This window comes from Anabrus simplex, chromosome 1 (genome assembly GCF_040414725.1).
Source record: "Anabrus simplex isolate iqAnaSimp1 chromosome 1, ASM4041472v1, whole genome shotgun sequence".
Taxonomy (NCBI): Eukaryota; Metazoa; Arthropoda; class Insecta; order Orthoptera; family Tettigoniidae; genus Anabrus; species Anabrus simplex.
In genome coordinates, this window is record NC_090265.1 from 94,278,691 (window position 1) to 94,291,834 (window position 13,144).

A 13,144-nucleotide genomic window follows, 5' to 3' on the forward strand; every position below is an offset into this window, starting at 1 on the left:
AGGTGTGTCGTTTGATGTTTCTCTGTTGCGTGTCATGTTTTGTTTATTGATTATCTTAAGATTGTTTTTTAGGGCGGGGATGACTGTATTGAAGATGATGTTAGTTTTTTCTGTAATTTCATTTATGTTGAAATTTGGATTGGTATACTGATCTTGAGGAATGTAAAATTCTTCTGTTATGTTGAGCAAGGGGCCTTGGGGTTTATGTTCAGGATTTGCATGTCGTTCTCGATGTTCGTGAAACTGTGTTTATAGTCTTCGATATGTTAGCCTATTGAGGAAAAATTATTGTATTTTACAGCATTTATCTGTTCATTATATCGGGTTAGAAAGAACCTACTGGTGCGTCAGACGTAGCTTGTCTCACAGTTATTGCATTTAATACGGTATACCCCTGAGTGGTTGTATTTATTGTTGCTGTTGATTGTCCTGACGTTGTGTGTGATATTGGTACTGTAGTGTGTAGTTTTAAATGCTATTCTTAAGTTGTGTTTTTTTTTAAACGTTAGTTATGGGGTATATGTGTACATTGTTGAAGGTGAATAGTGCGTAATCTTTTTTGGGTTTGTCTATTTTTGCTAATTTGGTTTTGGGTTGGGATTTTATTTTGTGAATGATTTTGTTAACCATTTCTTTCTTGTATCCATTGTTTTTAGCAGTGTCATAAATTAGTTGTAATTCTTTATTTAAATCTTCTTTTGTTAACGCTATATTAAATGCTCTGTGTATCATGCGGTAGTAAGCTGATAGGAACACTTTACATGCATTTTTTGAGACTCTCTGAATTTTTGTTAGCCATGCTCTTTCCAACACAGTATTTACTTGCACAATTACCATATTGGCCAAAATATAAGATGCCCTTACATATAAAATGACCCACACTGGTAAGTATATTTTATCGAGATGGTTATAATTATAGAATTTTTTTTCCTTTTTCAGAAACTGAGAGTAAAGTTGATAAAATTGAGGAGTTCTTGAGAACAATCGAAGAGCGTTTGAAAACATTGGAAGAAGAGAAGGAGGAGCTAAAGGAGTACCAAAAGTGGGATAAAATGAGACGGTCTCTAGAATACACAATACATGACAGAGAATTGAAAGATAATAGGAAGAAACTTGAAGAAGTAAGTTTTATTCTCAATTGATCCTGCTTTACATTTTATTGACTAATTTATTTTTGTTTGTTAATCTTAATGTCATTTTAATTCAAGGTGTTTTTACTGAAGATGACTCGTAATGAGTTCAAACATGTCTAATTAACACTCTTCTTATAAGATGATATAAATGTATTGTCCAACTTGTTGGCTGAATGGTCAGCGTACTGGTCTTTGGTTCAGAGGGTCCCAGGTTCGATTCCCTGCCAGGACAGGGTTTTTTAACCTTCATTGATTAATTCCGATGGCCCGGGGGCTGGGTGTATGTGCTGTCCCCAAAATCCCTGCAACTTACACATCACACATAACACTATCCTCCACCATAATAACACACAGTTACCTACACATGGCAGATGACGCCCAACCTCATCGGAGGGTCTGCCTTACAAAGGGTGTGCTCCTTAAACCGGGAAATCCATCCATTCGAAGCGGAAAAATTTTTGATACCCATTCTTGCAGCGATGCTTCGAGCTTTTACGCGCAAAATGTTACCATCCACAGGAATTCTCGACGCCCGAGCTTGCTGATACCAAGAAAAGAGAACTGCTTCCATTTTAGAATATCTCGATTCCTTCCCCGTTTGTCCATTCTTTGCGGAGGATCCACACTTTTTTACTTGTTCACGTATCTCTTGTTTTTTCCCTATTATTGTATTCAGTGTCGAAGCAGGTAAGCCTAAACATTTCGCGATGTCAACTTTTTTTTCTGATGGATTTCTTTCAACTTCCTCTATAATCTGAAGTTTTTCTTGCAGGTTTTTCACATGCTTTACAGGTCGCGTCATTTCAATACTGCACTGTGTAAGCAAACCGAAACTCGACTGCGTAAATTGTTGGTTTTCACCAGCTAGTAACACAGCCAACTGAACGAAACATTCAACAGAAAGCTCTTAACAAAGCGCAAGTTGGCGGAGGCCTTCATTGTTAGCCTGGTACAGAATGTTCCGTAAGTATGATCGCGCAAGATATCCGACGATATTAAAATCCGCTAGACTCGCAAATTCGATTCCTGCCGTCCATTCTCGAAATCTTGAAAAACGCTTGATCGAGGATTTAGCGTCGATGGGACTGAAATTTCTGGACGGTTGATGCGGGAAATGCAGCTGATTCAGAAAGTGATGGAACCAACTAGAGGGAAAAATTTTTGGGATGTGGAGCTGATAAAACCAGATGAGCTCTATAGAAAAATCGAAGTAATAGATGGTATTAGTTATCAAGAAGCTGTTTTTGTCGTAGTTAGAAATAAATGTGAAAGAAAGGAAGGTATTAAAATTAGGACTATTAGGCAGTACCATATGGCTGATAAAACAGGCATGAGGGAGTTTTTAAAAAGTAACTATGATTGCTGGAAAATGCTAAATAAAAATGTAACCAGACTCTGGGATGAGTTTAAAGCAATTGTTGAGGAATGTGAAAATAGGTTTGTACCTTTAAAGGTGGTAAGGAATGATAAAGATCCTCAATATTATAACAGAGAAGTAAAGAGACTAAGAAGGAGGTGCAGGTTGGAAGGAAATAGAGTTAGAAATGGTTATGGAAGTAAGGAGAAATTGAAGGAACTTACTAGGAAATTGAATCTAGCACAGAAGTCGGCTAAGGATAACATGATGGCAAGCATAATTGGTGGTCATACAAATTTTAGTGAAATGTGGAAGGGTATGTATAGGTACTTTAAGGCAGAAACAGGTTCAAAGGACACTCCAGGAATCATTAATGAACAAGGGGAGTGTGTATGCAAGGATCTTCAAAAAGCAGAAGTATTCAGTCACTAGTATGTAAATGTTGGTTACAAGGATAATGTCCAGATAGGGGGGGGGGGGGGGGGGTGAGTAATACTAAAGAAGTATTAAAATTTACGTATGATAACAATGACATTTACAGTAAGATACAAAAGTTAAAAACTAGAAAAGTGGCTGGAATTTATAAGATTTCTGGGGATATACTAAAGGCAATGGGTTGGGATATTGTACCAAATCTGAAGTACTTATTTGATTATTGTTTGGTTGAAGGAGCCATACCAAATGAATGGAGAGTTGCTATAGTAGCCCTAGTGTATAAAGGAAGGGGTGATAGACATAAAGCTGAAAATTACAGGCCAGTCGGTTTGACATGCATTGTATGTAAGCTTTGGGAAAGCATTCTTTCTGATTATATTAGTCATGTTTGTGTAATTACTAATTGGTTTGTCAGAAGGCAGTTTGGATTTAGGAAAGGTTATTCGACTGAAGCTCATCTTGTAGGTTTTCAGCAAGATATAGCATATATCCTGGATTCAGGAGGCCAAATGGACTGTATTGCGATAGACCTGTCTAAGGCATTTGATAGGGTGGATCATGGAAGACTACTGGCAAAAATGAGTGCTATTGGACGAGAAAAAGAGTGACTGAATGGGTGGCTATATTTCTAGAAAATAGAACTCGGAGAATTAGAGTAGGCGAAGCTTTATCTGACCCTTAATAATTAAGAGGGGAAATCCTCAAGGCAGTATTATTGGACCTTTTTGTTTTCTTATATATCAGTGATATGTGTAAAGAAGTGGAATCAGAGATAAGGCTGTTTACAGATGATGTTATTCTGTACAGAGTAACAAATAAGTTACAAGATTGTGAGCGGCTGCAAAATGACCTCGATAGTGTTGTGAGATGCACAGTGGGCAATGGTATGATGATAAACGGGGTTATAAGTCAGGTTGTGAGTTTCACAAATAGGAAAAGTCCTCTCAGTTTTAATTACTGCGTTGGTGGGGTAAATGTTCCTGTTGGGAGTTATTGTAAGTACCTAGGTGTTAATATAAGAAAAGAAGTTCATTGTGGTAATCACCTAAATATGATTGTTAATAAAGGGTACAAATCTCTGCACACGGTTGTGAGGGTATTTAGGGGTTGTAGTAAAGATGTAAAGGAGAGGGCATATAAGTCTTTGGTAAGACCCCAACTAGAGTATGGTTCCAGTGTAGTGGACCCTCATCAGGATTACTTGATTCAAGAACTGGAAAAAATCCAAAGAAAAGCTGCTCGATTTGTTCTGGGTGATTTCCAACAAAAGTATAGCGTTATAAAAATGTTGCAAAATTTGGGCTGGGAAGACTTGGGAGATAGGAGACGAGCTGCTCGATTAAGTGGTCTGTTGGTATAGATGTTGAGTCCCATTTATATTGGTATTATAAGTGGTGTGTTCCGAGCTGTCAGTGGAAAGATGGCGTGGGAGGACATCAGTAGACGAATAAGTTTGAGTGGTGTCGTTAAAAGTAGGAAAGATCACAATATTCAAGAAGACAAGTTGGGGGCAAATATTCGTTTATAGGAAGGGGAATTATGGAGTGGAATAAGTTACCAAGGGAAATGTTCAATAATTTTCCAGTTTCTTTGTGATCATTTAAGAAAAGGCTAGGAAAACAACAGATAGGAAATCTGCCACGTGGGCGACTGCCCTAAATGCAGATCAGTAGTAATTGATTAATTGAAGTTATCTTGCTTTCATTGTTAGATATTACTGCTTCTGAGAGTCACATACAACTGGCTGAGCACACATCTTACTTGCTGGCTTCGGCATTTTGCAATGTAAACAGAGTCGCACACACTGAAGGTCAAATAGTTTTCGTAGGACTAAGAATAATGGAGAAAGTCATAGACAAAAGACTGAGGGATATAATAGAAACACAGTTTGACGAAGAACAATATGGCTTTAGACCGAATAGATCAACAATAGACTTGATATTTACAGTGCGAATGATAATGTAAAAGCATCTGAATAGGAACAAGGAAATCATCTTCGTATTTTAGGATTTGGAAAAATCTTATGATAGAGTTGAGAGAAAACATGTATGGGAGTGCCTACTGAAAAGGAATGTACCAAAATCATTAACAAGAAGAAAGAAAAGAAGAAGATGAGAGTGTACAAGAGGGGAGTGGTGACTCTGAAATATTTTATACCAAAAAGGTCTCAAGCAAGGAAGTGCGCTGTCGCCATTGTTGTTTATTATATTGATGGATGAAATCATAAAACGTGTAAAACAGAGTATCAGTAGTGATGAAGTAAATGGTTTGGTATTTGCAAATGATGTGGTGATTTGGGGAAGGGTAGAAAAGGAGAAAAGGAAGTTCAGAGGAGACTGGACATTCTGAATGGAAACCTGAAGGAGTTTGGAATGGTAATTAGTAAAAAGAAAACTGTAGTCATGCACTGTAGAAAAGAGAAAAAGAGAAGCCAAGTGAACATAGACAGAGAACGGTTTGAGAATGTTGAACAGTTTACATATCTGTGTAGCATTATTAATGGAAGGAATGAAATCAACCCTGAAATTAATAACAGACTAAGTAAAGGTACAACATTTTATCATCAAGTCAGAGAGCTTTTATGGAATGACGAAGTACCCAAGAGAATGAAGTTATCATTATATAAACCTTATTTCATACCAATTGTAACATACGGACTAGAAACACTGGTAACTAGTAAGCAAGATAGTAAGATCCAGGCAGTAGAAATGAAATTTTTAGGAACATCGGTTCAAAAGACAAGAAGATATGGAATTCAAATTATTCAAATCAGAGAAGAGCTAAATATAGAACCATTAGTAACAACTATTTGCACAAGAAACACAAGGAGGGAGCGGACATCACGCGACATGATTGAATGACGGCTTGCAAAGTGGCACAACAAAGGAGAATTACCAGAATTTTCATGGGCAGCAATAGAAGGTGAACAAGTAGTGTACCCCAACAGTTTAGTGTAGAGGTGTCGCAATACCCTCGCACAGCGTCTACCAGATACACAACGAAAACTTGCGTAGTTCAACCGTTGGTAACAGTTGAAGACACCGTAAGTTGGGCTAGATTATGAGTGTGTGATTTTGGTAAAGAAAAGGATTACAAGAGTTTTTAATTGAATTTCAAAAACAGCAGCAGTTATTATATAACCATACTCAAGAAGGAGTGTTAATACAGTATATTGTAAACTTGTAATAATTGTGTTATGAAATATCTTTTGGAATATAATTTGTTTTTACAAAAAAACCTAATTTAGAAGCGGTGAAACAGTAGCTTCTGAAAAGAATAACACTTATAATATCGGAAGGTTACAAAAACACTTTCATTTATCAAAGCAGTACAGCTGTTACTGATCTTAAGAAGAATGTCTACAGTTTTAATCAAGGAAAAATTACAGAAATATGTAGTGATTGAAAGAATTTTGACATAGATGATGAAAATGCATAATTTATTACATCTCAAGGATTTATAAACAGACACTTCAAAATTATCACCACCCTCAGTAAGTACATCAAAATCAAAATCTCTTTATTTGCAAATGAGGTGTCTACCTCGGTGGCAAATGGTACACTAAAATACATTATTGTCAAGCACTAAATATTAAATTAACAAGAGAAGAAAATTTTTCCTATAATACAATATTATACAATTTACACTAACAATGTTTTCTATTAAACACACACCTCATCCTTAATAAATTTATATTGTTTACAAAATTCTACTTATAATATCTCCTGTACTACTTACAAATATAGTCAACTGATATACAATATGTGGAATTACTTCAAATGATACTATACAACTGGTATAACATTAATATTTACATTGCATTTATTTCCTTTTTTTTTTTTACCCATTCTGGATCCTAAGTAGCATAACGACCTGCTGCATCTTAACCAGAGCCCCTTTTGCCACCACTTTTCAGAGTTCCTGAAGGGCCTTCACAGCTACCGTAGCGGTCCCAGGGCACTCGAAGTCCCCACTGTACTTCACCCCTACAGGCAGTCCCCTACTTTGGCTGTCCAAACTCCTTAGACCAGGGGATGGAATTAATTTATTCACACACATTTTTTTTATTTACAATAACCTGCACTGCTCGAATGCCCTCTAACACCTCATTTATTTTCTCTGTTGCTGTTTATTCTGTTCTTGAATATCTGTACAGATTTTGGAAAAGGATCAAACACTACCCCTGGTAAACTGTTCCACTCCTTCACACCCTTCCCAATGAATGAAAATTTACCCCAATCGCTTCTGCTAAAATTCCTTCTAATTTTATATTTGTGATCAGTCCTGCCGATATAATTATTTTCCAACTGAAGCCTCTCACGGATATCTCCCCATGCTTCTTCTCCTGTATAGGCTCTAAATAATCCTGTAAGTCTAGTTTTCTCCCTTCTCTTACTTAAAGTTTCCCACCCAAGTTCCTTTAATATTTCTGATACACTACTCTTTCTCCTGAAATCCCCTGTTAAAAATCTTGCTGCTTTCCTCTGCACACTATCTATTTCTTTTATTAGGTATTCTTGGTGAGGATCCCAAACACTGTTTGCATATTCCAATAATGGATGAACCATACTCGAGTAACTTTTTTCTTTTAATTCTTTGTCGCATCCTTTAAGTAGCCTCATTATGACATGTAATGATCTGTATGCTTTCCCAACAATGTCATCAATATGACCCTTCCAGTGCAAATTACTTTCAAATCTCACACCTAAGTATTTGCACTTGCCATCTTTTGGGATAACTACCTCATCCAAAGTATATTCAAATTCAGTTTTAAAGCTCCTGTTTGTAAAAGTTGTAACAGTTGATTTGCCTCCATTAACCTTCATATTATTTTCTTCAACGCATTGTTGGATACTTTCAAGGTCCCTTTGTAATTCTGAACAATCCTCAATGTTGTTTATTTCTCTATAAACAATTATGTCATCTGCATACAATCTTATTTTTGATGTTATATTGTTCCCTAAATCATTTACGTATATTAAGAAAAGTAACGGACCGATTATACTACCCTATGCAATTCCCTTCCAACTTTCTCTTCCTGAGATACATTATTTCCTACTTTGACTTTCTGAACCCTTGGATTTAGAAATGCTTTTATCCAACGTGTAACCCTTACGTCCAATCCTATTCCCTCCAATTTCTTTAATAATATTCCATGTTCCACTCTATCAAAGGCTTTGGAAAGATCTATGGCTATGCAATCTAACTGACCTCCTGAATCCAACTGATCTGATATGTCCTGCTGAAATCCCACCAGTTGTGCCTCACAAGAAAATTTCTTTCTAAATCCATACTGGCTCCTCATGAACCAATTTTTATCATCACATATCCCTCTGATGTACTTCGATATTAAACTCTCCAGAATTTTACAAACTATACTGGTCAGGCTGATTGGTCTGTAGTTCTCGGGTTTCCTTTTATCACCCTTTCCTTTATAAATTGGTATTATTATAGATTCCTTCCATTCCTTTGGTATTACACTATTATTTATGACATAGTCAAAGAGAAATTTTAAATAAGGCACTATGTACCACCCCATTGTCTTTAATACCTCCCCAGTAATTTGATCACTTCCTGCAGCTTTTCCTTGCTGAAGCAGTTGGATTTCTCTGAAAATATCTTCGTTTTTGAATGAGAAGCTTCTTGTTTCCCTCTGTCTCTCTCCCTCTCTATCTTCTGTTTCGGTTTCCAACTCTTGACAATCATCTACTGAATCTCTAAATTCCCTACTAAATAGGTTTGCTTTCTCAGTATCTGTTAAATAGTGTTCACCCCCTTCTCCCACCATTGTAGGAATTTGGATTCCTTTTCCTTTTTGATTCCTGATATATGAATACAGCTTTTTCCATTTCCCTTTGTGGTCATTACCCTCTTGAAGTATGCCATTCATTTAATTCTCTTTTGCTTCCTTTTTCACTCTATTCAGTTCCCTCAATAGCTGTTTTCTAGTTTCTCCACTCTCCCTACCCTCTTTGATTTTCCTGTTTACTATTCTACATTTTCTTTTTAATTTTCTTATTTCCCTTGTATAATAAACAGGGTCTGAAGTCATTTTACCCTTCTTAACAGGTACAAATCTCTTCTCCCCTTCCCAAATAATTCCTTTAAATTTAGCCCAAAGTGTATCCACGTTACTCCCTTCACTTATCCAACAACTGAATTGTGATTTAAGGTAAGTCCGAAATTCATCAACTTTAGTTTTTCTGTACAATTTCTTGTCTTATGTAACCCTCTTATTAAGCCTTTTTGGTACGAGTCCTACATCCATTATTACAGCCTTATGGTCTCCTATTCCTTCAATTACCTCAGTTTTATCAACAATTTCCCATGGTTTAACCAAGAATACATCTAGTAAGTTATTGAGACGAGTCGGTTCTTGTACTACTTGTGTAAATCCTCCCTCCCAAATTAACTTATTTGCCAGTTTCTGTTCATGGGCTTCACTTGCAGCTCCTTTCCATTCAACTTCAGGCAAATTTAGATCTCCCCCAATTATTACCTTATCATTATTATTGTTTTTACGAGTATAATCTATTATTTTTTCAAAGATTTCCATGTCTCTTTCCTCTCTTCCAGGCCTGTATGTTCCTATAATTCCCACCTCCTTCATATTATCACAAACTAATTTTATCCCTAATATTTCATCCCTTTCATCGGTAAACCATTCATGTGAACAGTAAGTTTCCTTCACCAGAATAAACACCCCCCCTCCCTTTTTATCTCCTCGGTCTCTACGATAGACTGTGTACCCTTCTGGAAATACTTCTCTATTACCCACCCCTTCTTTCAACCACGATTCCACTCCTATCACCACATCAGTCTCATAAGATTCCATCAATGTACCGAATTTTAATTGTTTATTTACTACACTTTGACACTTTACCAAGAGCAATCTCAGACCCCCTTCCTCCCTAAAACTTGACTGTTGCAATTGGGTAACTTGAAATTCATTACTATCCTGAGTTTCTTTTTCTAGTTGACTGAGCCAGCTTGAAGTACAGCTGGCTCTTTCTACTAGTTTTCCTGGTCAGTATTATAACTCAAGGCAGTTGCCTGTCTTACAGTACATATCTTAAGATTAATAAAATCTAGAACAATATTTGCTATTTTTCGTTTACCTGAATTGTTTAGATGGAGGCCATGTTTTGTATAACAGTATCTCTCAAAACTGCTGCATTCAATAACCTGAGTATTCCGAAAATGTTTGCAAATTTTAACAATATCTGTATTGACCTTGTCCACTTCAATGTTCACACACGAGTCTCTACTCAAATCATGCCTGTGGGGCACGTTCACTACAAAAACGTTAGTGTGGGTCAGCTTCCCTAGTGTATGTTTAAGTTGTGATCTTACATTCTTGGCGTCGTCGTGAGCTACGTCGTTCGTCCCACCGATGATAAGCACTGCATCACCGCTCCCAAAGTTCCTAGTTGCTGCTTCTACGTTTTCCACAACACTGCTGATAGAAGCTCCTGGATATATTTCTCCGGTTGCTGCTATGTTCTCGTCGTTAATCACTCCCGCAATTCCCCTTCCTTGGCTATCACCAAACACAGCTACCTTCGCTGATTTAGGCCTAACTGGGTCTTGAATCTGAATTCTAGGCCTAAATTTTAAACTCGGCACGGCAACGGATCGCGATGATTTGGTTTCACGCGCGCGATCACTTTCTTCCAGGATTAAATTATTTAGGGCAGAAAACCTATTTCTAATGTTTATTTCCGGAAATTCAGTTGTCGATTTTTTCTTAGCCGGCCATCCACGAACTATTTGACACCACGTGCTCGAGTTTGTTACTTGTACCGGTATATCATTCGAAGAATGGTCAGTCCCAAATTCTAGCGATCGCAGTCTTTCTTTTAATTCTTGATTTTCAACTTTAAGAGTCTCATTGTCCTTTTTTAGAATGTTTATAATTTCTAATGCACTTTTATATTCCTCATAGACTGTTTTCGGTGCTTCGTCAACGCCGTCCCCAACAACAACATTCCGAACACACTGCTCACAAATCCAGTCATCATTTTCATTAGTTTTTACGGCTCTAGGCCAATTTCCGCACTTATAATGCCACCATCGATCACATGAATCACACAACATTCCATTTTTCACTAATTTTCGACATTTTCCGCACTTTTCGTCACATATTACGGTTAATTTACTCGGAGAATAAAACACAACGTCGTCATTACCGGGCGCCATTTTTTCCATTTTTTCTACAAAAATAAGAAAGAAGAAGAAAATTCATGGGGACAAAAGATCTGTTTCAAGTATATGCTCCGCAAACTGGGAATAAAGAAGAATCCTTAGAAGAATTCCTTGAAGACATGGAAAAATATATAGAGGATAAGGAAATAGTAGTAATAGGAGACCTAAATGAGCAAGTGGAAAGAGACAGACAAGGAAGAGAGGAGATCGTGGGATCATATGGTTATGGAAGTAAGAACCCGGAAGGGGATGTTTTAATGGACTTCTGTCAGCGGAACCAATCAATTATAGGGAATACATGGTTCAGGAAGAAAAATAGTCAGAAGATAACGAGGTATGGATGGGGAGATAGAATGTATACTGCTGGAAAAAGGACATCGGAAAGGGCTAATGGATGTTGCAGCCATGCCAGAAGAAGCTTCTGGGGGTGATCATTGAGCAGTGGTGGCAAAATTAAGAGTGGGAAAGGTCATTCAACTGCCAGACAAAAGAGAAAGAAAGATTAAGGTCTGGAGATTAAAGGAAAAGGAACCAAGCTCGATAGCTGCAGTCGCTTAAGTGCGTTCAGTATTCGGGAGATAGTAGGTTTGAACTCCACTGTCGGCAGTCCTGATGATGGTTTTCCGTGGTTTTCCATTTTCACACCAGGCAAATGCTGGGGCTGTACCTTTATTAAGGCCACGGCCGCTTCCTTCCTACACCTAGCCCTTCCCTGTCCCATCGTCGCCGTAAGACCTATCTGTGTTGGTGCGACGTAAAGCAACTAGGAAAAGAAAAAAACAGGAAAAGGAGGTTGGAGAAGAGTTTAAGAAAGATTTAATAGTACAGTTATCAAGGACAGATATCAGCGAAGTGGAACAAGAATGGGAAAATGTTAAGAGGGCATTTGTAAGTAGTGCAGAGAAAACATGTGGAAGAACATCAGGAAACATAAGGGAAGAGGCGACAAAATGGTGGAATGATAGAGTGAAACAAATGGTAAAAGAGAAGAAGAAAACTTGGAAGGAATGGAAAACAAAAGACTGAAGAAAGTAAAACAACATGTATAGAAGCAAAAAGAGATTGCAAGAAAGTAATTGCTGAGGAAAAGAAGAAAAGCTGGGAAGAATTCACCCAGGAAATCAGGGAGGACTTACATTGTGGGAAAAATTATTTGGAGTTGTAAAAAAATAGAAGGAATGAGAAGGTGAACACTGGATTTGTAAAAAACAAAGAAGGAGAAATATTGACTAAACCAGAAGAGATAACAGACAGATGAAAAGAATATTTCAGCAGACTACTAAAGGTGAGACATCAGATAAGTGGAGGAATTACACAAGCAAACAAAATTGAGGAGGAAAAAATAAAAGAAGAATCAGACATTACTATGGCTGAAGTGGAATGGGCAGTTAGTAAAATAAAGATGGGAAAAGCTGTGGGAATAGATGAAGTGTCAATAGAAATAATCAAAGCAGCAGGACCAGTGGGATTGCAGTGGACATACAGGCTTCTCAGATGTGTGTGGAGGGATAAGAAAGTTCCTGAAGACTGAAAAAAGGGAATTATATTGCTAATATTCAAGAAAGGAGATAGGAAGATGTGGTAACTACCGAGGAATCACAATCATCCCACATATTGCCAAAGTAATGGAAAGAATACTAGAAAAAAGAATTAGAGTGAAGGTAGAAACCCAAATAGAAGAAGAACAATTTGGATTTAGAGGAGGCAAGTCAACAGTGGAATCCATTTTCATCCTGAGACAAAATGTGGAAAAAAGTTGGGAATATGGGAAGGTTTATGATAGCATCCCTAGAACAAAAGTTTGGGAATGCCTAATAAACAGAGGGATTGACAAGGAATTGAGAAACATGATAAATGCAATGTTCAAAGATTGCTATAATAGTGTGAAGACTACAGTTGAGGCATCAGAATGGTTTAGAATTGAGGGTGGACTAAAGCAAGGAAGTGTGTTGTCACCCTTACTGTTCTAAATGGTGATGGATGACATCATGAAGGTAGCAATGAAAGATTGCAA

At 37.3% G+C, this 13,144-nt stretch overlaps 1 protein-coding gene across 1 annotated transcript in view; it reads left to right on the plus strand.

Annotated features, from left to right (window-relative positions):
* SMC3 (structural maintenance of chromosomes 3) overlaps positions 1 to 13,144 on the plus strand; it is a 311,725-nt gene that overhangs the window by 76,155 nt on the left and 222,426 nt on the right. Inside the window, exon 7 of the mRNA XM_067156456.2 lies at positions 940 to 1,121. Coding sequence (XP_067012557.2) covers positions 940 to 1,121 — 182 coding nt within the window. The remainder of the gene's footprint in view (positions 1 to 939; positions 1,122 to 13,144) is intronic.